This window comes from Paroedura picta, chromosome 15 (genome assembly GCF_049243985.1).
Source record: "Paroedura picta isolate Pp20150507F chromosome 15, Ppicta_v3.0, whole genome shotgun sequence".
Classification (NCBI taxonomy): domain Eukaryota; kingdom Metazoa; phylum Chordata; class Lepidosauria; order Squamata; family Gekkonidae; genus Paroedura; species Paroedura picta.
In genome coordinates this window covers 22,216,008-22,241,245 of record NC_135383.1, presented here as the reverse complement: position 1 = coordinate 22,241,245, position 25,238 = coordinate 22,216,008, and the positions used below count along the sequence as shown (strand labels likewise).

At 48.1% G+C, this 25,238-nt stretch overlaps 1 protein-coding gene across 1 annotated transcript in view; it reads left to right on the top strand.

Moving 5' to 3' along the window:
* The window catches only part of PPM1D (protein phosphatase, Mg2+/Mn2+ dependent 1D), a 57,345-nt gene that overhangs the window by 13,894 nt on the left and 18,213 nt on the right, over positions 1-25,238 (top strand). The window contains exons 2-3 of the mRNA XM_077311809.1: positions 1,953-2,181; positions 12,072-12,196. Coding sequence (XP_077167924.1) covers positions 1,953-2,181; positions 12,072-12,196 — 354 coding nt within the window. The remainder of the gene's footprint in view (positions 1-1,952; positions 2,182-12,071; positions 12,197-25,238) is intronic.

The window sequence follows — 25,238 nt, the reverse complement described above, 5'->3', positions numbered from 1 at the left end:
CCATGGGGCCCGGGACTACCAGTAAGTTCATACTACCATGGACATCTGGAGGGCCGCAGTTTGACTACCCCTAGTGTAGACTATATAAGGTCAACGTGCCTTTTTAGACTTTCATAGTGGGTAGGGATGCCAATCCCCAGGTGGGACCTGAGAAGCGCCTGGTTTCACGGCTCATCTCCAGGCAACAGACCAGTTCCCCTGGATAAAATGGCTGCTTGGGAGGGTGGACTCCCAAGTAGGACTGGGTGGGGAAGGAGTGGGTTTGGAGATATAGGGGTGCTTGCGTAGTAAGAAACTGGGGAAGACCTGGTTGGCTTGTTCCTGAATAAAGAGATTTATTCCACCGAAAGTCTGCTTATTGGGAATAGCACAGGAGCCTCACACATATCATTATACTCCACTGAGGTCCTTCCATGTCCCAAATCCCACCCACTCTTGACTCCACCTCCAAAGTCTCTGGGTATTTCCCAACCCAGAGGTGGTAACCGTAATAGTGGGCAAGTTGGTCTGTTTTTACCCATCTCCTTTGTCGGGGCTCCTTCAGAAGCCTCTGAGGAGCTGCAGAGGTCCCTGGGATTTGCCCGCTGCTCTCAGGTGGCTGGGGTGTGCTCAGGTGAGGAGCAGCAGGTTACCTGGAGACTTGTTCCGACTTGCCTGGGTGCTTTTGTGTATGCTGAAACTCAGCTACACAGCCAGGTGTTTTCTTTGAGGGCGGGGAGTGTATGAAGCTGCTTTGTGCCAAAATCAGAGTGTTGGTTCCTTGTGGCCGCTGCTGCAGAGGGACGATCCTCCCATCAGCTGTCACTTGAGAGCTTGCTGCCATGTGCCGAAATCAGAGCATTATTCCTTGTGGCCACTGCTGTGGAGGGATGATCCTCCCATCAGCTGTCACTTGAGAGCTTTCTGCCTTGTGCCGAAATCAGAGCATTGGTCACTCATGGCCGCTGCTGCGGAGGGACGATCCTCCCATCAGCTGTCACTTGAGAGCTTTTTGCTTGAATCCTGGATCCCCTGGCTGCTCTGTCTCTTAGCCATATTCCCCCCCACAGTTCTCGGCTAGCTGCTGCACGGTGGATTGCTTTGTGCATGTAGACACGTTTAACCTTCCCGTGGGATCTCTCTCAGTTGTTGCTCAAGAGCCCTGATTTAGGGTTGCCAGCTTTGGGTTGTGGCACAGTGGAGAAGAGTGCTGAACTGGTATCTAGGAGACTCAGGTTCAAATCCCTGCTTGTGCCATGGAGGCTCACTGGGTGACCTTGGGCCAGTCCTCTTCTGTCAGCCTTGACCTATCTCTCATGGTTGTTACTGTTATTAGGATAAAATGAATAGACTGATGTAAGCTGCTTTCTCCATTGGTGAGAAAGGTGAGGCACAAATGAACTGATTAAATAAATAAATGCCATCTCCCTCTGCCTCGTGGTCACTCTCTCGTTTTCTGGAAAAGTGCTTTATTAAGAGTTCGATGACTCAAAAAAGTATGACAGCCAAGCAAAAAAACTTTACTCGCTTGCTCACTTCCTTTGTGGTAGGCAAGAGACAAGATGATCTTTCCTGTGTTGGTTTGTATAAACCAGGGGTAGTCAAACTGCGGCCCTCCAGATGTCCATTGACTACAATTCCCAGGAGCCCCCTGCCAGCATTCGCTGGCAGGGGGGCTCCTGGGAATTGTAGTCCATGGGCATATGGAGGGCCGCAGTTTGACTACCCCTGGTATAAACGATCAATGTAGAAATTACTTTTCACAGCCCCTAGCGTGGACTGGTTCTGAGGAACCAGGAAGACTGGGCAGTTCCTTGGCCCAGGTGTGCTTGTCTGTGGGGAGCAGTGGGGACCCTTGGCACAGGTTGAGATGAGCAGTTGGGGTGGCAAGGAGAGCGGTTATTGGTTTACCATGGTTCATTGCTTTTATGATGAGAGGGTTCCTGCTCAAATCCGTTTCCTTCCCCTTGCAGCAGAGTGGCCAAAGACCATGACAGGTCTTCCAAGTACATCTGGGACGACTGCCAGCGTGGTGATAATCCGGGGGTCGAAGATGTACGTGGCTCACGTGGGCGACTCGGGAGTGGTGCTTGGAGTCCAGGATGACCCCAAAGATGACTTCATCCGGGCCATAGAGGTGACACAAGATCACAAACCCGAGCTCCCGAAGGAGAGGCAGCGGATCGAAGGACTCGGGGGCAGGTGAATGTCTTGCTGTCCTTTTCATGGGTGAATCTGCCTTTGTCAGCTGAATGTGGCCTGTCCAAGCTGTGTGCAATTTCTGATTTTAAGCCATCATGAATGTAAAGTGAAAAATTCTCCTGATGGTCTTACTCTCAGAGGGTGTGTGGGACACATACCTGCTCTGGGGCTACTTGGTCAGGGCTCTCTCCCTCTCCCACAAACACACATACACACACACACACACACACAGACTCCATTCTCTCTCCCTCCCCCCTCTCGCCTTACCTGTTGGTTTCCTGACCTCCTCTTTGGTTCCTCCCCCCTCCCTCACGAACACACACAAACACGGACAAACTGAAACCCACTTTCCTTCCCCCTTCCTGTTTCCCACCTTACCTGTTGGTTTTCCAACCCCCTCCCTCCCAAGAAAACACACATACACACAGAGACTCCCTTCCCTTCCTCCATCCTGTTTTTGCCTTCCCCCATCCCATTCTTGGCTAACTTGGGAAGGGGTTTCCCAACCCCCTCCTTGGCTTTCCCACCCTCCCAAGCAAACAACACATAAAGGTAAAGGTAAAGGTAAAGGTATCCCCTGTGCAAGCACCGAGTCATGTCTGACCCTTGGGGTGACGCCCTCCAGCGTTTTCATGGCAGACTCAATACGGGGTGGTTTGCCAGTGCCTTCCCCAGTCATCACCATTTACCCCCCAGCAAGCTGGGTACTCATTTTACCGACCTCGGAAGGATGGAAGGCTGAGTCAACCTTGAGCCGGCTGCTGGGATCGAACTCCCAGCCTCATGGGCAAAGCTTTCAGGCAGCTGCCTTACCACTGTGCGCCACAAGAGGCTCAAAAAACAACACATACAGACACACAAATACTTTCCCCTTGCCTGTTGGTTTCCCAAACCCCTCCTCTCCCTTCAGTTTCCTCCCTCCCTAGCAAACACAAGCATGCACGCATGTGCAAACACACACACCCTTCCCTTCCCACCTCCCTCTTCCCGCTTACCTTTTTACTTTGGGGTCACCTCCTCTGCTTCCTTGGCCCCTGCTCATGTCGCAGAAGTTGGCTGGGCTTCTGGAGAGTGGGATGGCTTCTGTGTCAGAGGCTGTCTGGCTGCCTCCTTGCCCCCCGCTGGCAATGCAGACACTGGCTGGGCTTCTGGGGGGTGGTGCGGCCACTGCCTCTGCCTCTGCCTCGCTCCTGCTGGCATTGCATTGGTTGGTGGGGCGGCCTCTGCCTTGGAGGCTGCGTTGCCGCCTCCTTGCCCCCCGCTGGTGTTGCAGGTGCTGGCTGGGCCGCCAGGGGGTGCCACCTTCTCTGCCTCGGCTCCTCAGCTCCCTTGGCCTCTTCTGCCTCTTCTGATGTGCTCCCTGGGGCAGGACTACAGACATCACATCCGTATTCATATCCATTTCAGGAGGCGCGCCAGAAGATGTGTCCCACATAAAAAAATCCAAGATGTGGCACCCAAAATCATATTGCATAATGTGAGAGTGCATAACAGCCTGAGCCCTATCACTCTGGTGTGTTTGGATCCAGGTTCATAGAATCATAGAGTAAAAGAATCATCCTTACCATATTATGGAAATGGCCATCTGGGCAGTGCTGTCCGAGTGCTGTCATGGACAGGAACCTCCTGTCCGGGTCAGGAACCTCCTGTCCAGGTGCTGTCGCTTCCCGTCCAGCAGGCCAATCCAGATGCGTGTCAGGTTGTAAGACGTGCTCTGCTGGATCAGACCAAAGGTTTATCTATCCCAGTATTCGATGGCTATCCAGATATTTCATAGAAGCCCACAAGGCAGGTGTGAATGCAGCAGCCAGCTCCCCAATGTATGCCTCAGCGTGTGCCACTTAGAAGTGGAATTGCTCTAAACTTGGAGGTTACAGTTCTGAATGGCTAGTTACAAATGGCTATAAACAGTGTGAAAGGCCTGCCATTTTCTTGCATCACATTTGGAAGTGTGCATTTGCATCACACACACACACACACATCTGGTTAGCATTAGCCATAGTTTGGTTTGGTGCAGACGCAGCCTCGCGATAGCTTCAGTAGAGGCATGCAGAGGGCCAGTGTGGTGTAGCAAGGCTAAGAACAGGCTGGCCAGGGTTCAAATCTCTGCTCTGACATAAAGTTTACTGAGTGATCTTAGGCCTGCCGCAGTCTCTCAACCCAAACTTCCTCACAGGAGAGGTGTGAGGATAGAATGGGTAAAGCGGGCTCCCCTGAACTCCTAGGAGGGAAGGCAGGATAAATAGGAATTAGATACATAAACACAGTTTGGTTTGGTTTTAAAATGCACAGTCCTGATGCTGGATGTATTCCTCATTTTTAGATTAATTTTTGTACCAGCATTTAAGTAGAAAGACTGAGCTGGAAGGGACCCTAAAGGCAATCTAGTCCAATCCCTGTGCAGGAAATTCACAGCTATCTTCACCCCAGAGACAGGCAAAAACCTCCAGGATCCCTGAGCCAACCTGACCTGGAGGAAAATTCTTTCCTGAACTCAAAGAGATGATTGGCATTCCCCTGAGCATAAAAGAAGGGGCCACGAGAGCCAAGCACTTACTCACCCCTTCCTGCCCTTTCTGTCACAATCAGCCTCAATTCATAGTGAGCCGTTGAAATCAGCCTTGCTGTCAGGTGGCTTTCTAGCCTCTGCTTAAAAACCTCCAAAGAAGGGGAGCCTGGCTCCCGAGGAAGCCTCTTCCACCAGGGAGCTGCTCTACCAGGACGTTTTTCCTGTTTCAGTTCCTTTTTAATCTTCCCTTTCAAGTTTCTAGTCTTTGTGACAGTGAAGATCAGGCGGGAAGCAGGTGTTGGCATCTAGTCCTGGTCCTGAGAAGATTCTTGTGGGGTGTTGGTGGCTGGCTGAGTGATGAACAAAGGGGCATGTAGCATTTAAAACATTTCCGGTTTTCCTTTCCTGTTGGACAGGATCCCCAACGTGACAAACACCCAGCCATTAAAAACTTATAACAGTAAAAATACAAACAGGTACAAAGTTCTTAAAACAAACATGAACACGGAGGAAGGCTAATAAGAGTTAGTGAGGGAACACCAAACCGACTGAAAAAGTATTCACCTGCTGAAGAGAGAAAGTGATGGAGGCAGAAAGGAAAAAGATCAAATGCTTGAGGAGGGAAATCAGTCATTATGCTGGTTAGAAGGCTGGTCTCTCTGGATGGGCGAGACGGTTCCTATGGAAATAGATTCAAGGGGGTCGCCGTGTTGGTCTGAAGCAGCACAACAAAACGGAATCAGAGTCCAGTGGCACCTTTAAGACCAACAAAGATTTATTCAAGGCGTGAGCTCAAAAGCTCACGCCTTGAATAAGTCTTTGTTGGTCTTAAAGGTGCCACTGGACTCTTATGGAAGTAGTGATAAAACTGAAAAAAAAACAGTATCCACGTGAAATTTCACAAGGCAGAGACAGTGAGTAAGATTACTCCCAGGCAGGTGTGGGTGGAAAAATCCTAGCTTTCCTAGACCCCCTAGGAGTTTGCTAGCTCTGCTACTGGTTCAGTTCTTTAACCCTGTGGCCCAAAGCCAGCCATTCTCATGCTTCTAGTGCTTGCTAAACAGTGAGGTGTAGGGTTTTTTCCCCTTCAGGACATCTGGAAGTGTGCCCTGCAGAACTGAGACTTATGCAAATGCTCTTCCTTTGCCATTGCGATTATGAAAATTATTCCGCATTTACGATGAGTCAGCCTTGCAAAGCCAGCCTGGCAGGGAACACTATAAAGAGCAGCTGCCCCACTGGTGAGGCAAAACACAGACTTTGGGATTGGGACCTGGCATTACATCCCCGTCGGTTCTTCAAATCTCCACCAGCTGGGCAGACTGACTTCCCTTGCATTGCAAGTGTTTGGGAAGCTGCAACACCCACAAGGTTTTCTTTTACCAAACTCTTGCTGGCTTGTTAATCTCCAGATAGCGAACGCTTGGCAGGTGGAGGTGCAGCTGTCTGCTCCAACAGGACCAGCATAGGTCAGCCAATGGGTTTCCTCTTTGACGGGCTCCTGCCTTCGGATATTTGTTTATCTTGGCTGGTTTTGGAATGCGAAATTGTGATTGTAATTTGAATTTGAACCCAAGATCTTTGTATTGACGCTGACCATTCCTACCCCCCTCCAATAATTTATGTATATACTAGGGGCAAAGCCCGTTGCATTAAGTGGGCACTAAGATTGGGGGGGGGAGGTGGAAGAACTCTGTGGATGGCCTCTCCTCCCCCCCCCCCAGGACCTGGAAAGGCTGCAGGGATCTGTAGCCTCCAAGCATCAGAGGGAAGTGGAAGGAGGCAGGGATGAAAGGCAATTGGCTGACTGTTGGACAGAAAGGCAACCCGGTTGGAGGAGGAAGCACTCAGGGGCGGGACAGCTCCCATGAGTGGGTGTTAAGCACTGAGTGGCATTTAAGCCATGAGACCAGCTCCTCCTCCAAGGCCTTACCAGAAATATATAGTGGAACAGATATATTATTACATTATTCACAAATGTACTGTGGCGGGGACGTAGTGTTTAATATTTTGTATGGTGGCCTAGTACAGCGTATACAGTGTGGCCTAGGTACACTCTGTACTGGGCCACCATACAAAATTATATTCATGCTTTTGTAGATTTCCTTGAAAAGGAGCAATAATAACAAAACCAGGTATATGGACTAAGTTAAAAAGGCACACTAAAGAAAGCCGGTAACCTGCATGTAAAGGTTAGTAGAGAACAGTTAACGTTAATCAATCATAGAGTGGCTCTATGTCAGCAGCCCAGTTCTTTCTGATTCTAGCAGCTAGCCAAGCACATCTCGCTAACTCTATTTGTTAATTCACAGTTTGACTCACATAAAAGGAGTCTAGTGGCACTTCAGTGGGCTGTATGTGTGCATATATTGTGGCATTAGTTTTTGTGAGCCAAAGGCTTCTTCCATGGATAGCATGCACTTCATGCACCTTGGGAAGTGGACTCCACTTCGCGAAAGTCTGGTTCAGTAAAATCTGCTGGTCTTCAGGGTTCAGCAAAGAATTTGGTCTGCTTTTCTGCTGCAACACCCCTGTGGAAGTTGCACCCAAGAAGAGAGCACCCTGTTAGCTCAGATCAGTCATCATTCTCTTTTCCCACAGTGGCCGGCCAGATACCTCCTGAACATATGGAAGCAGGTCACAAAGGCCAAAGGACACCTCCTCCTCATATTATCACCCTTCACCAGCGGCTTTTCACTCTGACCAGGATGGCCCAGGCTAGCCTAGAATTATAGAATCATAGAGTAGGAAGGGACCTCATGGGTCATCTAGTCCAACCTCCTGCACTATGCAGGACACTCACATCCCAATCGCTCATCCACTGTCACCTGCCATCCCCTTGAGCCTTCACACAATCAGCATCTCTGTCAGATGGCTCTCCAGCCTCTGTTTAAAAATCTCCAAAGATACAAACCCACCACCTTCCAAGGAAGCCTGTTCCACTGAGAAACTGATCTGACTGTCAGGAATTTCTTCCGGATGTTGAGACGGAATTTCTTTTGCATTAATTTCATCCCATTGATTCTGGTCTGTCCCTCCAGGACAAGAGAGAACAACTCTGTTCCATCCTCTACATGGCAGCTTTTTAAATACTTGAAGATGGTTATCAAATCCCCTCTCGGTCGTCTCCTCTCCAGGCTAAACAGACCAAACTCCCACAACATTTCTTCATACGTCTTGGTCTCAGAAGCTAAGCGGGGCAGACCTTGGTTAGTCCTTGGCTAAGAGATCACAAATGCAGTCCAGAGTTGTGACGCAGAAGCATGCTAACCACCCTCTGTGTCTTTTGCTGTAATGTGGATGCCCTGGCCTAGCCCAGTCTTGTCAGATCTCAGAAGCAAAGTAGGGTGAGCTTTGAAGTCCAGGTCACTATGCAGCAGCGGGCGGTAGCAAACAGCCTCTCTTCCCCTCTTACCTTGAAACCCTTATGAGGTTGCCATAAATCAACTATGACTGGTTGGCACATTCTGTCCCTGCCACAGCCGCTTTTCAAAGGTACACTGCCTCTGAACATGGAGTTTCCACTGAGTCGCTGTAGTGCGGGGGTAGTCAACCTGTGGTCCTCCAGATGTTCATGGACTACAATTCCCATGAGCCCCTGCCAGCATTTGCTGGCAGGGACTCATGGGAACTGTAGTCCATGAACATCTGGAAGACCACAGGTTGACTACCCATGCTGTAGTGGATTTCAGTTTAACTCAGTAGTGTTTTATTTCTATTCCGTTCCCCATACAACTCCTTCTGTTCTTTCCCCCTGAGCATTAATAATTAGATGGCATTCTGTGTGTGTGTGTGTATCCGTGTGTGCCCCGCCCCCTCACTTTTTGGCATTCAGACTTATCCTGCTGTTCAGCCTCTGAGAGCAGGTGTTAAAAAGGCTTAAGGGCACATCTCTTCTTCTTCTTTGTCTAGCTCAACCCATCCCCTTTGCCTCTAGGCAGATGAGGACTACCCTGTTGTTTCTTTCCTTTCTTTCTATTTAAAATTCCGTCTCCTGCTGTTGCTGGCAGAAATCCCAGGAGAACCCCGGCTGCTTTGAGTCTTTCAATTAAAAAAAAGCACCTTGGAGCCAGGCCTTACTTCTGGCAGTGGCAAGCGATGATCTTTTCAGTGCCACTCTGCTCCATTGTGTGATTTGGCATCAGTACGGTGGTTGCTGCTGTCTCCTAGAGCAGTGGTCCCCAGCCTTTTTATCACTGGGGACTGGTCAATGCTTGACAATTTTACTGAGTTCCAAGGGGGGGGGGGTTGTCTTTTGCCGAGGGATGTCGCCGCCGCCTGAGCCCCTCCTCCACTTACTTTCCCGCCGGTGCCCCTGACTTCTCACCGCCCACTGGGGGGTGCTGCCAACAGCAGCTGCAGAGTGCCACACCGAGGGGGAGCTCCAGCCATGGCAGCCACCGGGGAGCACCAAAGGTGAGCCAGCGGCAGAGTGGCAGGGCAGCCCCCAAGGAAGCAGCCGGGGGGGAGGACGTGGAGCCGCAGTCCGGGACTGGCTGATCCACGAACCAGTACCGGTATCAGACTGGGGGTTGGGGATAGCTGTCCTAGAAGTCCTTCAGTTGCCTTTTGGGGGTCAGTTTTCACAAAATTAGGAAGGAAATCTATCTGGAATAGAGCATGATGCAGTCTCCAAGTTGGCTATGAAACTGGCTTCTTGTGCAACCTGACTGGAGTGGTGGATAGGCTGGTGCGCTTTGGCCCTTTTGGTGGGCGTTCATGCCCGGAGTGACGCTAGCCGCTTCGGTCATGAATGGCCACTGAACTACCCAAAGTGCACCAAAGCACACAAGCCTAGTGGGGGGAGGGAGGGAGAGAAAGTGAGTATGGTGTGGGGAGGCCACGGAGGGACAAAGAGACTTTTCCTGGAAGGAGTAATGGTATCGATCCTGGTTTTGTGACCTGGAGGCATTATCACTATTATTATTTAAAATATTTTAATGCCACTTTGATACCTGATCAGGAGCCACAAGGCAGGGAACATAAACATTTACATATTTGAACCATTAAAATAGGGTTAAAATTGTAAAACAGTTCAGTTAAAAACCCACAACCTAGAAGGACTGGACCAGTAACCATTTTGGGGGGTATGCTGGATGAAACCAAAAAGCCTTCACCTACTGGGGAAAGACAAAGAGCCTCTTGTGGCGCAGAGTGGTAAGGCAGCCATCTGAAAGCTTTGCCCATGAGGCTGGGAGTTCAATCCCAGCAGCCGGCTCAAGGTTGACTCAGCCTTCCATCCTTCCGAGGTTGGTAAAATGAGTACCCAGCTTGCTGGGGGGTAAATGGTAATGACTGTGGAAGGCACTGGCAAACCACCCCGTATTGAGTCTGCCATGAAAACGCTAGAGGGCATCACCCCAAGGGTCAGACATGACTCAGTGCTTGCACAGGGGATACCTTTACCTTTTACTGGGGAAAGACAGCAATAGGAGATAGACGAATCTCCCTGGGGACAGAGTTCCGAAGTTCTGGTGCCACGACGGAGAAGGCCCTTTCTTGGGTTCCCATCTGCCTAGCCTCAAGTGGTGGGGCCAACCAAAGCAGGGTTCTGCAGATGACTGGAGGGCCATGTAGTGGGTTCGACATTATCACCTGCTGTAGCTTCTTGACTTTCTTGATGGACTCCACGGTTCCATGACTAAGGCATGTAGAATCTCCCATATTGTCACTTGAATTCCCAGGAAAATTGGGTCCTGATTCATGGTGCTGGTAGGGGAACTGAAGTGAAGATGCTAGGAAAGAGTGATTGCTAGATTTATCAGATGGTACTGTGCTAGATGAACTGGTGTGAGGCAGCTTCTTTTCTCAGGCAGTCTCAAATAGCTGAGTGGAGGAGCACCTGCCTTGCATGCAGAAGGTCCTTGGTTCAATCCCAGGCATCTCCAGTTACAAGGATCTCAGGCAACTGGAGCTGGGAAAGGCCCTCTCGCTGCCTCAGCTTTTGGACAACTGCTTCCATTCAGGATGCTGGGCTCTGTGGCTTCAGCGTTCACATCAAAGTGCTTTGTTCTACCGACTGGCAGGGGCTCATGGGAATTGTGGTCCATGGACATCTGGAGAGCCACAGTTTGGCTGTCCCTGGTCTAGTCAAGTAATTTTAAAAAATGGAAGCGGAGTGTCCTGGAAAGCAAATCCTATACTTACTGCTACATTTGCCAGGTTTTCTGCACTAGTTGTGGCATTTATGGAGATTTAGGAAATGGGGGGAGCCATAGTTGTTTAGACTTTGAGGCGCCACCCCCTTGTTCTCAAGGCCTTGGGAATTTTGCTCCGCACTCTGCAGCCGCCGTTCTTCAGGATCTCATTAAGTATTTATTTATTGACATCTTTTATGCCCTCCCTTTCTCTCCGTTGTTTGTTTATTTATTCTTCATTTCAGCCCTTGCGGCAGCCCTGTCTGGTAAGTTGGGCTGAGTGGTTGTAAAGAGGCCATGGTCGCCTTCAGTGGAAGAGTGCAGAGTTGAAGCTGTGTCTCCCAGATTCTAGTCTGACGCCCTAACCCAGGCGTGGCTGAAGTGTGGCTCTCCACATGCCCATGGACTATAGCATGCTGGCTCATGGTAATTGTAGTCCATGATAGGCTCAAGACGTGGGCTAGCCTGAATAAAATGAAGTTCAATAGGGACAAATGTAAAGTTCTGCATTTAGGTAGGAAAAACCATAGACGCCAATATAGGATGGGGGAGACTTGTCTTGGCAGTAGCATGTGTGAAAAGGATCTAGGAGTCTTAGTAGACCATACATTGAACATGAGGCAGCAGTGTGACTCGGCGGCTAAAAAGGCAAATGGGATTTTGGGCTGCATCAAATGGAGTATCGTGTCCATGGGAGGTGATGGTACCACTTTACTCTGCTCTGGTTCGGCCTCATTTGGAGTCCCATGTTCATTTTTTTGGCACCCCAGTTTAAGATGGATGTGGACAAACTGGAGCGTGTCCAGAGGAGGGCAACAAAGATGGTGAGGGGTTTGGAGACCAAGACATATGAAGAAAGGTTCGGGAGCTTGGTCTTTTTAGCCTGGAGAGGCTGATTCTGTGCAGGCTCAAGGGGGTGGCAGGTTACAGGGGATGAGCGATAGTGCTGTGAGTGTCCTGCATAGTGCAGGGGGTTGGACTAGATGACCCAGGAGGTCCCTTCCAACTCCATGACTCTATGATTCTATGACATCTGGAGAGCTACAGCTCGGCCTCCCCTGCCTTAACCGATATACCCACCCACACACTTTCAGCTTGCTCTCATGAAGTCTAGAAGTTATTTTTTGTTTTTGGAAATTAAGTGTAGGATGCCCAAGATTGTGAAGTTGAGCAACTTTTAACTGTCTTGCTTTGTTTTCTCTATCTTTTCCCATCCCTTTGATGCCCTCCTTCCCCAATTTTAGTGTGATCAACAAATCTGGTGTGAACCGGGTTGTGTGGAAGAGGCCTCGTCTGACCCACAATGGTCCTGTGCGGCGGAGCACGGTTATTGATCAGATCCCGTTCCTGGCGGTGGCTCGTGCCCTGGGTAAGCAGTGACCAGCCAGATACAGGATGCGTGGGTGGTGGAGGTGATCTGAGAGATCTTTTACGGTAGCAAATCAACACTCCTGTGTGTGCTCATTTGGTAGTAAGTACTTGAATTCCTCTCCCCCTCCATAGGAGGAGAAAAAGATGGAGTCCACTAAGGCAGGGGTAGTCAACCTGTGGTCCTCCAGATGTCATATTAACCGAGTAGCTGTGGTTAATATGACCTTATACTCTGTCCAAGAGACAAGTATTTACTTATATGAAGTTTGTCTGAAACACTAATAATTTGTCCCTTGACAAAACCAGTAGGCGAAACGCATTGGGACTTGTATGAAGTAAGAATTAAAAAACAACTGAAACGGAAGAGAGACAACTCTATTTGGATATGTTTATTATTGCCATATTGGTGTCCCAGTGCATCTGTGCTATTCCATAATTAAAGTTAGAGCATGTGCAGAGGAAGGTTCTGTAAATTCTAAGGGTCGTGTGGGATAAACTGCACCTGTGCACATGGGGCACACTGCTTGTCCTTTGTGGGGCTCCCACAGTTGAGGTATGGCAGAGTGGGTTTTTGTCACCGCTGCAGTCTTGGAAAAGCTTTTCTGTCCACCTTAAACATGAACGCTCGCCATTCTCATAGGTAGGAGGAAGCAAAGGGATACAATTAAGATGGTATTGAATTGTGGGGAAGCCAGGCTGGAATCCCTCTTCTGGTGACCCCGTTGACCCCTTTTGGGCATTTCAAATCAAGCCAGCCCATTTTTTTTTTCTGCATAGGGTTTCTGTCTTTTGCAAGCACTAGGCCTAGGCTATGCCTTTTCCCCCTGCCCTGTTGTTTTAGAAAGCATGCAGCATATTTTTAAGCCTCAACAGTAAGAATCTTAATCATCCAGGAGTTAGATTCCCCCCCCCCTGATCAGAAAGCAGATATAATCTTTTTGGAGGACATTCATATTGGAGGACAGGACCATGTACAAAAATTAACCAGCTCCTTATTTCATTAGGGGATTTCATTGAATGTAGAGGGATGTAAAGTACATCTAGTCCAAGGCTATGGTCTTCCCAGTTGCAATGTATGGCTGTGAAAGTTGGACCATAAGGAAGTCCGAGCATCAAAGAATTGAGGCTTTTGAACTCTGGTGCTGGAGAAGACTCTTGCGAGTCCCTTGGACTGCAAGGCGAACAAACAGGTCAGTCTTAGAGGAGATCAGCCCTGACTGCTCCTTAGAAGGCCAGATCCTGAAGATGAAACTCAAATACTTTGGCCACCTCATGAGAAGGAAGGACACCCTGGAGAAGAGCCTAATGCTGGGAGCGATCGAGGGCAAAAGAAGAAGGGGACGACAGAGAATGAGGTGGCTGGATGGAGTCACTGAAGCAGTCGGTGCGAGCTTAAATGGACTCTGGGGAATGGTAGATTACAGGAAATCCTGGAAGATCATTGTCCATGGGGTCAGACACAACTTTGCAACTAACAACAACTAACAACTCTGTTTAGGCTTGCTCTGCAACATGATATTGTTCGGTGGTGAGAAAGCCATTGACAAAGTTGAGTGATCCTTTTCATTACATATGCTGGAGAAATTTAACATTGGATCCTTCTTTACTTCTTGCGGTAGAGCTGCCGATCAGCAGTGTTCTGACTAAACCACTAATAACCCAAAATGGCACAAGGAAAAGCTATTTTTATCATCAGCTTTAATATTTGCCATTGAACCCTGAACAATCCCTGTAAAGTCAAGGAATAATACCATAGGATTGATAGTGGACAAAAATTTGCTTTAGCTTTAATTTTGCTTTAGCCCTGCAATATCCGTTTAAACCGTTCTCAAATTAATCTGCAGTTTTGGCTCTTTCTGAATAGAATACATCAAAAACTGGATTATTCAGTGTGAGTGTTTCAGGCCAGGTAAAAAAGATTCTGCCAGCTGCAGCTTGTTTGGATTAACCGTGATTAGCATTGGGTGTCCTACCTTTTGTAGCAACAGTATTCTTCAGTTCCTTTACACTTGGGTTTACCAACGCTCTTTTATAAAATGTAATAATACAATACAAGCGGATGTATCTGTAGTCTCCATATCAGGTCAGGAGCAAAATTACCTTCTGTTTAATTTTTTTTTATCTGGAATCAATACTTCATTATTTCTGGAGATGTGGCTGAATGGGTTTGACACGGCATCATTAGGTTTAATGATGTCATTAGTCTGAACACTTGCTTGATTGAACAGGTAATTGGATGCGTGATGAATGGGGCCAATCCATCTTGGTTGCATTATGTACAGCTCAAACATTCATGTTGACATATAAACAGAGGTGGTGTTCATTTGAAAGAAGTGAAATTTGAATCCCTGAGGCTGTTGACTCATTGGAAAGGAATATTATCAGAATTCCTGGTTTTAACTCAGGTGAGATCTAGTGAGAACATTTAAGGATTCTTACGATGAATTGTTGATCCTGCTGCTTTCTGACATGGAGACTGTATTATACAAATCTCTGCAGCATTTCCGTTAACTTGAACCTTTAGAAGTAATTATATGAGTGCTTCTTGACCCCTCAGTAATTAAATAATTTCACTATATTGTTAAGGTTGACAAAGCTCTCAGTCAAGATCAGATCTTATTTATATCCTTTGAGCATACCTAGTTATTCAGAGATTTTGAAGTGGGATTGTGTATAATACTGTTAATATAATAGTTTGTTCTGAAATCCCATCTGATCTATTAAATATTCTGCTTGGCCCTCAGTTGGAGAAGCTACATTATGAGCCGGTTTGGAATTTATTGAATGCAATTAAAACTTTAGTAGCAAGATGTTGGTACAGTGTAAAACCTCCTTTGTTTCACCCCTAGTTTATTAAATTCTAGGACATTGTGCCAATACCAAAAGTTACAGACATCCTCCACAGGCGAAAAACAGCAAAGGAACTTCTCATTCTGCATAGTAACGTTTTTGTGGAATTCATGATTCACCATTATAACATGGATTTTTAAAAAAGTGTTTTGCTTTTGGTGTGATTCAAATCCTAGCTACTCACTGGGGTGGAAACTACACCTTTGTTTACAGTAAGCTCCTCGAACCATAGGGCTTGAGCCATACAATAAAATCAGTATCAATAACAGTTAAAGCAAACTGATGAATTAAAATTACGCCACTAGTAAGATCACGGCTGTCACGTTAACATGTAGCAGGAGGGTGTCTCAGAAGGTATTATAATAGACAAGAATTTGACCACAAAACACATAGCTACAAGATGAATGTCAGCTTACAGAAAGGAAACCTCCCGAGGTTCAGGGGCAAACTGCTCAAAATTGGGAAGTCCAGAGTTCTCACTAGGTGGGTTCTCCGTCTTTGGAAATTTTTAAACAGAGGTTAGATAACTATCTGATGGAGAGGCTGATTCTGTGAAGGGAGTGGCAGGTGACAGTGGTTGAGCGATAGGGTTGTGAGTGTCCTGCCTAGTGCAGGGGGTTGGACTAGATGATCCAGGAGGTCCCTTACAACTCTAGAATTCTATGATTGTATGACTCTATGACTCTTGCTCAGAAAGGCAGTTTGACAGAGGTGGCCAGAGAACGAAGGACTAGCAAATCACCCCCTCAGTTTTGCCGTGTAGGCAAAGCAGTTGTGGCGACTAAAGCAGGGGTAGTCAATCTGTCATCCTCCAGATGGCCATGGACTACAATTCCCATGAGCCCCTGCCACCACTTGCTCATGGGAATTGTAGTCCATGGACATCTGGAGGACCACAGGTTGCCTACCCCTGGACTAAAGAGAACATCCACGTTCAGAGGCAGTAAACCTCTGAATACCAGTGCCAGGAGGCAATACCAGGGAAAGGCCTCTGTGCCCTGCTGTTCACCTTCCAGAGTAATTGATTGGCCACTGTGAGATTCAAGATGCTACACATTTGAGAGACCAGTTGTATTTTGGAGGTTAATTTGGTACCATTTTGGAGGTACCCTCTAGGGTTGTGCGCTCTGGCACGGTTTGGTTGCTTCAGCAATCACTGAAGCCTGATGCGGCCAGCACCATGGAGGGGGGAGGGATGGCACCGTTGGTGGCGCACCACACGGCGTCCGCATGTCGGTTGAATGCGGGCGCCAGCTGGTGCACCGTCGCCATTCCTCCACGCCGCAGCACTGGGCGCCTCAGGCTTCTCTAATTCACCCCCGGACAACTTTGCCAGATGTCCGGAAGCAGTGACGGGGTGGCTCAAGCCAAATTGCTGAAACTCAACCCTTCAAAGACAGAGGTGCTGTGGCTGGGTAAGAAAGGACCAAGCGAGGAAACTGTCAGTTGTGTATTGAGCTAGAATTCTGGGCATGATCTTCGACACCTCCCTATCTATGGAAACACAGGTCTTGAGCATGGCTGGCATTCTTCCGCCTCCGCCAAGCCAAACTACTAATGCCCTACTTGGCCCCAGAGCATCTAGCCACAATCATCCACGTGAAGGTCACCTCTAGATTGGACTTCTCTAACTTGCTCTACACGGGCCTGCCCTTGTTCTTGCCCCAGAAATTGCAGCGGCTGGGCTTCTCACAGGGACACCTTGGAGGGTGCACATTCAGAGTGTGCTCCTGCAGCTGCACTGGCTCCCAGTTGAATTGTGGATCAAGTTTAAGGGTTTGGTACTTACCCATAAGGCCATTTGCGGGCTTGGCCCTGCGTACCCAAGAGACTGCCTTTCTGTCTACACCCCCCAAAGAGCACTCTGCTCCAGTTGGTGGTCCCTGGCTTCCAAGGAAGTACGTCCTGTCCTGACCTCCACCTGGTGAAATGAGCTCCCGGAGCAGATCTGGGCCCTGACGGAGCTGGCACCCTTTCGCAGGGCCTGTGAGAGGGAGCTCTTCTGCCAGACTTTTGGTTAGGGCAAGTGAAACGAGCACCCAGGCCCTCCCAATAGCAAGAAGCCCTCTTTAGTTTAGTTCTGGGAGAACCGAAGCACTTTATGACTAGGGGTGTTGTTGCTGATATTACATTAAATCTGTTTTTAAATTGAATTTTTAGATTTAAATTTTTAATGAGTTGTTTTAACTTGATTACATGTTGTGGCGTAAACTGATGTACACCGTCCTCACCCAGCTTGCTGGGAGGGCAGTGTATAAATTTAATCAAATAAATGAATGCCGCCCCCCCCCCTCCCCCAGTCTCCAGAATGTTCCCTAGGCCACAGGAAGGCTTGCAGATTTGGCTGAAGGGAGCAGTAGGATACAAGTCGGATCCAAGGAGACTTCACTTTTCCTTTTAAAAGAAAAGACAATCCATTATCTGAAAGGCAAAACCCTCCTGTCCTAAGAACATAAAAGCCAGATGGACACCAGCAGATGGTTTGTGTTTTAATTATGCACTTCATTGAGTTAGGTTAACCCCTTCCTTCTTGGCCACTCTTGCCTCACAGATGTAGAGCTTTTATTCATTTATTAAACGTGTCTGTGTCCTTCTTTTCCACTAGCCTTGAAGGCGGCTCATGATACAACACCATTCATAGCCATGTAGATTAAAATAAAACACACACACAGTTCAAGGAAACGGCATTTCTTCGTCCCCAGGGAGGATCCAAAGTGGCTTACATCATTCTCTCTTGTTTTTTCACAACAGCCTTGTGGGGTAGGTTAGGTGGATTCCCATGAGCCCCTGCCAGCAAACGCTGGAGGACCACGGGTTGACTACCCCTGCTGTACAGCACTACAACTTAGCGGAGTGCCATTATGGCTTAGAAATCGGTTTTCAGTTCCCGGAGGGTGCAAGTAATACTGGGCCAATAGGGGACAAGGGTTGGGTTTCATGTGTTATTGTTTTGCTCTCCAAAACAAGCACTACTCCTCTTTTGATAGTTTTTTGTACTCTTTGATGAATGCGAGTTCACAGGGAAGTTTTTGCCAGAATTAATGTGCATAGCTTTGGAAAATGCAGCCGCATCGAGTTACAACATCTGTTTGCATGTCCCAGGCACGCCTGCTTTGTTATTCCCTCTCCTCCTGAGGAAGCTTTGGATTTGCAGAACGAGGGCAACTTGTGAAGGGTAGGGGGCTTTGTACAAATGTTTGTATTCCACACCCCCACCCCCTCCGCCAGTGACAAATCATGTTTGTATAAAATCACAGTGCAATGCTGGTGCAGAAATGTATTTGGATTTTTAGGGCTTTCAGGTTTTTTAAAGTTAAATATTTCTAGCCCTCAGTGTGGCAGCGAACATAGAATCATAGAGTTGGAAGGGACCTCATGGGTCATCTAGTCCAACCCCCTGCACTATGCAGGACACATCCTGAATGTTGTCCTAAGGGCTGGGATGTGATTGTATTGGATGTTTGCAATTGGTGTTGTGAATTGCAGATTTGTGACTTAACTTCTGTTGCATTTGTGTGTGTGTGTGTGTGTGTGTGTGAGAGAGAGAGAGAGAGAGAATCAGTGCAGTGTAGTCAAGTTGCTTCTGGCTCACCTCCAAAATGTCCTGGAGTTTTGCTCAAATCTTGCAAACTGAGAGCTGTGGCTTCCGTAATTGAGTCCATTCATCTTGTGTTGGGTCTTTCTCTTTTCCTGCTACTTTCCACTTTTCCTGGCATTATTGTCTTTTCCAGTGACTCTTGTCTTGTCATAATATGGCCAAAGTGCCAATTTAGACCACTGGCTTATTTTAAAGAGGGGACCAGGGGCAGGGAGGGACTTTAGCTACAGCTGCGGAATGCAGATTTTGACACAGATTTGGCCTTTCTGGAGGGCTTTTTGCAAACTACCTTACCTCCCTTTCTGCCCAACCCCTCCCTCCTCCCTCTCTAAACTCCTGTGCCTTGCTACCTCTCTTCCTTCCAATCCTTTCTCATTCCATGATGTCTGTCAGGCTTCGGTCTTAATCCTAAATCCTCCCCTCTTAAAAAATGCCTTAATTTGCACCATTGCATTTTCTTTTCCTTGTGTCCTGGTATCCTCACATCTCCTTTCTCTCTTTTCCTTCCCCGACATCTGGAATTTCAATCATAAGCATCCTGGGAAAGAGACTTGTCTTTCTTGTTTATGGTGTTCTGTAAAAAAAAAACCCTGCAAGACAGTGGCTTTCTATCAGAAGCACCCATCGTTCTGGCCGAGTTTCCAAGGCTGTTGGATCACTTAACTTGCAGTATTCTTCTGCATTAGGTCAGATCAGCCTTCCTAAACTTTTTAACCATTGAGAAATCACTTCTTGTTTTGCGTCTCAGTGTCTGTTCTACTGTGGATTCCTGCTGGGTGCAAACGCGCGTGCGCGGCAGTCCGCACATGCACATTTGCGCTGGGGCTGACGCGCGTGTGCTGGGCCCCGGGCCACCCTCCACTCCGGAGCAGCGGTCCACGGCAACTGGAAGGTTGCAGACCACTGCCTTAAGGTAACAAAACATATTTTTGTCTGTTTTCAGAAGTCTGGATTGCAGACTTAACAATTTGGACCTGTAATATTAGGATTTGTCTTTCCCATACTTGGAATACTCACAGGGCAGCTTTCTCTCACCTAGGATTAAAATAAAGGGCACACTTCACTGTTACATTGATGATGAATATGTCCCCTCCTAATTAAGCCTCCCTGATCTGGATGGCCCAGGCTCGTCCCATCTCGATAGATCTCAGAAGCTGAGCATAAGGCCACCAAAGAAGTCCAGGACCACCGTGCAGAGGAAGGTGTTTGCCGACCACCTCCGAAGTCTCTTATCTCCAAAACCCCACAAGGGGGTCACCATAACTTGTTTATGAGTTGGTGGCCCTTTACAGACACAACTGAACATTGTAATATGTAGAGCCCTGTCCTGAATAGCCCAGGCCAGCCCAATCTTCTCAGATCTCAGAAGCTAAGCAGGGTCAGTCCAGGTCAGTGCTTAGGGGAGAGACCACTTGAGGGAGCCGAAGGTTGCTATGAAGAGGCAGGCAATGGCAAAGCATTTTCGAACATCTCTTGCCTTGACAGCATTGTTGTTGTTTGGTGCGACCCCATGGACAATGATCCTCCAGGCCTTCCTGTCCTCTACCATTCCTCGAAGTCCATTTAAGTTTGCACCAACTGCTTCAGTGACTGCATCCAGCATTATGGAGTTGCTAAAAGTCCGCTGTATCTGAAGAAGTATGCATGCCCAGGAAAGCCGATATACCTTGAATAAAACCTTGTTGTTCTTAAAGATGCTGCTGGATTCCGACTTTGTTCTGAGAAAGAAGTCGGCATTCTCCTTTCGAGTGCAGGATATTCCAGTTAATGTTGCTTCTGTTAGCAGTGTGGCACACGTGGCTCTCCATCCTTCCAGCAAACCTGACTAATGGGTAGAACTACACGTTACCGTTTCCCCAGGTCCTCCAGGTTGGATGGATGTGCGCCTGGAGTTACGTGCTGCAAACTCAGTTCCTAGGCTTTGACTTGGACTGTGATGGACTTGGGTTGCTCCAACTAGAGATGTCCTGCAAGCAGCCTCTGTTCCTTGTCCCTGATTGGTAGTCCAATGGGGGGGAGAGAGTGGCACCACTCTGATGTCATTTCCAGTATAAGCACAAAAGTGACATAATTACACTGGGGCGATGTTCTAGGACCCCTGTAGAACTCTACGAACATAAGAGAAGCCATGTTGGATTGGGCCGGTGGCCCCTCCAGTCCAACACTGAGTGTCACACAGTGGCCAAAATGCAAGTGCCACTAGGAGATCCTCCAGTGGGGCCAAAACTTCTGAAGCCCTCCCACTGATGCCCCCCATCATCAAGAATATATAGAGCAGGGGTAGTCAAACTGCAGCCCTCCAGATGTCTGTGGCGTACAATTCCTATGAGCCCCTGCCAGCGAACGCTGGCAGGGGCTCATGGGAATTGTAGGCCATGGACATCTGGAGGGCCGCGGTTTGACTACCCCTGATACAGAGCATCACTGCCCTAGACATGGGTTTAATTTATACCTTGTGGCTAAGAGCCACTGATGGCCCTCTGCTCCATATGGTTGTCCAGTCCTCTCAAAGCTGCCTGCACTTGTACCCTCCCTTACTTCCTGTGGCAGTGAACTCCATGTGTTAATTACTCTCTAGTATGTAGTAGTCTTCCGGTATTACAGTGCATGTCCACCGAGCTCATTGAGTGAAGTACTTCCTTTTATCTGTTCTATAAGCCTCCTGCTCATTAATTTCATGCCCAAGAGTTTTTGCATTGTGAGAAATGGAGAAAAGTGCTTCTTTCTCTGCCTCCTCTATTCTCTGCATAATTTTGCAAGCCTCTATCATGTCATCCCCCTTCAGTCATCGTTGCTCCAAGCTAAAAAACTACTTTAATCTTTGGCTGGAATCCGAAGGCATCACCCTGATGCAAGGGTGTCCTTTCCAAGTTCATGCTGGAAGTGACATCGCAGTGACACTAATTTATGCATGCGTGTCCCCCTCCCCCCCCAGCTTCTGTTGGGCAGGCAACCTTGCAGTGCTGTTTGGAGAGGGGGTGAGAATGCTTCTCTCCCCACCTCTGGCTCGTTTTTCCTGAGCTGAAACGGCCCCAGGGAAGCACTGCTTGCCTAGTACCTGTGTAGCCGTAGTGGGCCATAATGTATGAAATGTCAGACTAGTATCGGGGAGACCCATGTTCAGAATCCTACTCTACTACTGAAGCTTGTTTTGGGGCCTGGGGCCAGTTGCACACGCTCAGCTGAACCCGCCTCACTGGGTTGCTGTGAGGATAAAAAGATTTTTTTTTTTAATTAGTGGAAATTCTACATACCAACAGATTAAAAAAAAAATAGCCATTGTAAATAACCTATCTCAAACAACAATAATACCAGCTCCAGTCTAGTAACCCTCCCAAAGGCATAAACAACAAGGAAGAAAGGAAGAACTCTGAGCAGGGAGTGGGTGGGTAGGAAACAATTTGTGTGATGCCGTATTTCACGCACCACGTGCAGAATGCTGGGCTTCCTGGGCTTTAAACCCTCTCCTGGGCTTTGAGAGCGAGGGTCTGTTTTGTTCTCACAAGGTCTAATTCGATGCTTCTGTAAAAACAGCTTTCATACTTGCTGTAATCAATTTCTAGAAGAGTGTTTACTTGTCTCTTGAATGGCTTGTAGTCATCCAGTAATGTTTCTCCTGGTTGACAGTCATGACCGGGTAATGCATATTTCACATCAGTCGCGTGTAGGCCTGGTGTCTTGTTGGTGGAGGTTTTGTAGCATAGGACTTGCTTCCAAGGAGCTTAGGCCGGCAGGTCTGATGTCCCTTTCTCTAGCGCTGTTCTGACGGCGACCCTGTTAGGTAGGTAATGTTGAGAAGAAATGGCAGGTTCAAGGTTTCCACTAGGCCGAAGCACACAGCCCTGGTTCCCACTTGACCTTCCGGAACACGTGGGTTTGAACGTGGCTCTCCCTCCCTTAAGCTCAGCATTGGACCAGTCTTGCTCAGACTACAAAGGATATCTCGTTTTACTGCACTGTCATATAATATTTTTCCTTGCGTTTTGTTTGTTTGCTTGTTTGTTCTTATTCTATGCCTTGCATCTCAACAAGACAGGCAAACCTCAAATGGCATTAAGCGAATAAATCAATATTGAAAATTGTACATTGTCTTCGTCACTGTAATTTTCCTCCAGGTGATTAAGGAGGGAAGAGTTCATATACAGGAATTATTTCTGCCTCTTTTGTGCCAGGGGGAATACTGTCAACAAGAGCCAATGTGGTTGTATTAAATGTTGAGGTCTGTGTCCGTCATCCCACTGCCTGTTCCACAACTCCAGAAAGCGGGAACAGTGAATAGGCGTACTTAAAAATAAATAATGTGAACGCTGGAGATCCAGAGAAGGAACCAAACTCCTTAAGGCAGGGGTAGTCAAACTGCGGCCCTCCAGATGTCCATGGACTACAGCGAATGCTGGCAGGGGGCTCTTGGGAATTGTAGTCCATGGACATCTGGAGGGCCGCAGTTTGACTACCCCTGCTTTAACGAATCTGGGCACTCACTGCCTGTTAGTAAATCTTGCATCTAACTGCAAGACTGGTTTTGTTGTTTGGCATGTAAATTGAGTATGTGTGTGTTTGTGCAGAAGGTGTGTGTGTGCGCGACACTTCTGCATTCTTTGCAAGACCAGCAGAGCTGAACTGTATATCTGACATTTGCATTATCAGCTAGCTCTAGGCTCTGTCTCTGTCTGTCTGTCTGTCTGTCTGTCTGTCTGTCTGTCTGTCTGTCTCTCTCTCTCTCTCTCTCTCTCTCGCTCACACACACACACACACACACACACAGTCCGCTTTCTTAGTAAATCTGCTGGTCTCTTCTTTCCTTTCCACCCCTCCCTGAATCGGCAAACTGTCTGTTGTTGGAAAGGAATGCCTCGCAGCAGAGCGCAGGCTAATCAAAACCAGGAAACAGCGGCTGTGCCGATTCAGACCAGGGCTGCCTGCATGTGAATTCACGTTGCTCTCTCTGGGATGCATTTGGATCTGCTTACCTTGTTTTTTTCTCCCTTTCAGGGGCCTCTAAAGCTTGGGGTTCCTAACTTCAGTCCTTTCACCTGAAGAGTTGCTTCCCTGGCCGCCCTCTATATCAGGGGTAGTCAACCTGTGGTCCTCCAGATGTCCATGGACTACAATTCTCATGAGCCCCTGCCAGCAAATGCTGGCAGGGGCTCATGAGAATTGTAGTCCATGGACATCTGGAGGACCACAGGTTGACTACCCCTGCTCTATACCTTTCGCCCTCCTTCCTCCTCTTGTTTTTCACCAGCTGCTGTTTCCCCAACCCTAGAGGTTTGCCAAGACGTATCCCTGCTCTTATTGAGTCTTTTATTATTTCCTAGGGGATGCGGAATACGCTTCTCCTACCCAGATTTGCACTGACTTTCTATTTAAAGTCAGATCCAGCAATAATATAGGGACGTGTGGATTCCCTGTCATGATAGTTTTTCTTTTTCTTTTTGATACTGAATCTTTCTGGTCCAGTTCCTGAAAACGAACTCCCAAATTCCCCTCACATTTTGCTTGAGGAAACACTTCGGCAGCAGCTTTGCCGGAGACAGTGCCATGTGCAGCCATTTTAAAAGGATGCCCATGGGGCATTGTTTGTTTGCTTGTTTGTTTTTTTTAAGAAGGCGGCTTGGGTGAAGGACCAGGGGAAAGAGGGGTAGGCTGTGTGCCTTGGAAGAGGAGGGCAGGAGTGATAATGTAATTGGGTGATTTTTATTCATTTATCATTACATTTTTATTCCACCACAACTGGCTCCCGGTGGATTACAACATATGTATAAAACCAACACAACAATAACCTCCCGTCCCATCCCCCCTTAGCCCCCTCCTGACATTGGCCCTCAGCTCACCTTACCTCCTACCCCTCCAACTGTATACCTGGTCTGACTACAGTCAGACATCAAATTGAACTAGGGTGGGCCAGATTCTTATTCATTCATTCATTCAGTCAATCAATCAATCAATCAATCAATCTTACCTATATACCGCCCTCCCTTGTGGGTCAGGATGGTTTACATGGCCTGGCCTAGAGTGGGGACGTGTGGCCAGATCTGGGGAGAACCAGGGACCTCAGTGGAGCGCAGTGCCATGGAATCCACCCTCCATAGCAGCCAATTCTCCCAGCGGAATGGACCTCTGCAGTCTGGAGATGAGCTGTAATTCCAGGAGAATCCCACATCTCCCTGGAGGCTGGCATCCCTGAACTGAAGCTCGTGCCTTTTCTCCTGTGCATGCCTTGCTCCTCTTCCTTTTCCCTCCTGCCTGGAGACTCTCCGTTGAAAACTCATCTCCAGTGACGTCGAAGGGGAGGGATGGTGGGGCAACTGGAGTTGGTTCCTGCTCTACTAATGGGGCTTCTAATCCAGGCTTAGGGTCCCAACGAGAGAGGGAAAAATTTACCGGAGCTAACCTGCACACCGGCTCATTTTTAGCTTTCTATCTGAGCTGGGGAAGGGACAAGGTGTGAGCAGGCCCAACTGCAACCTTGGTTTTTGCTAGAGTTGCCAAATTGCAGGCTGGGTTGAGGAGGGACCTCAGGAGGGTATAATGTCAAACAATCCACTCTCCAATAGGGTTGTGTGCTTCGGCCGTTTCGGCAGTCACCGAA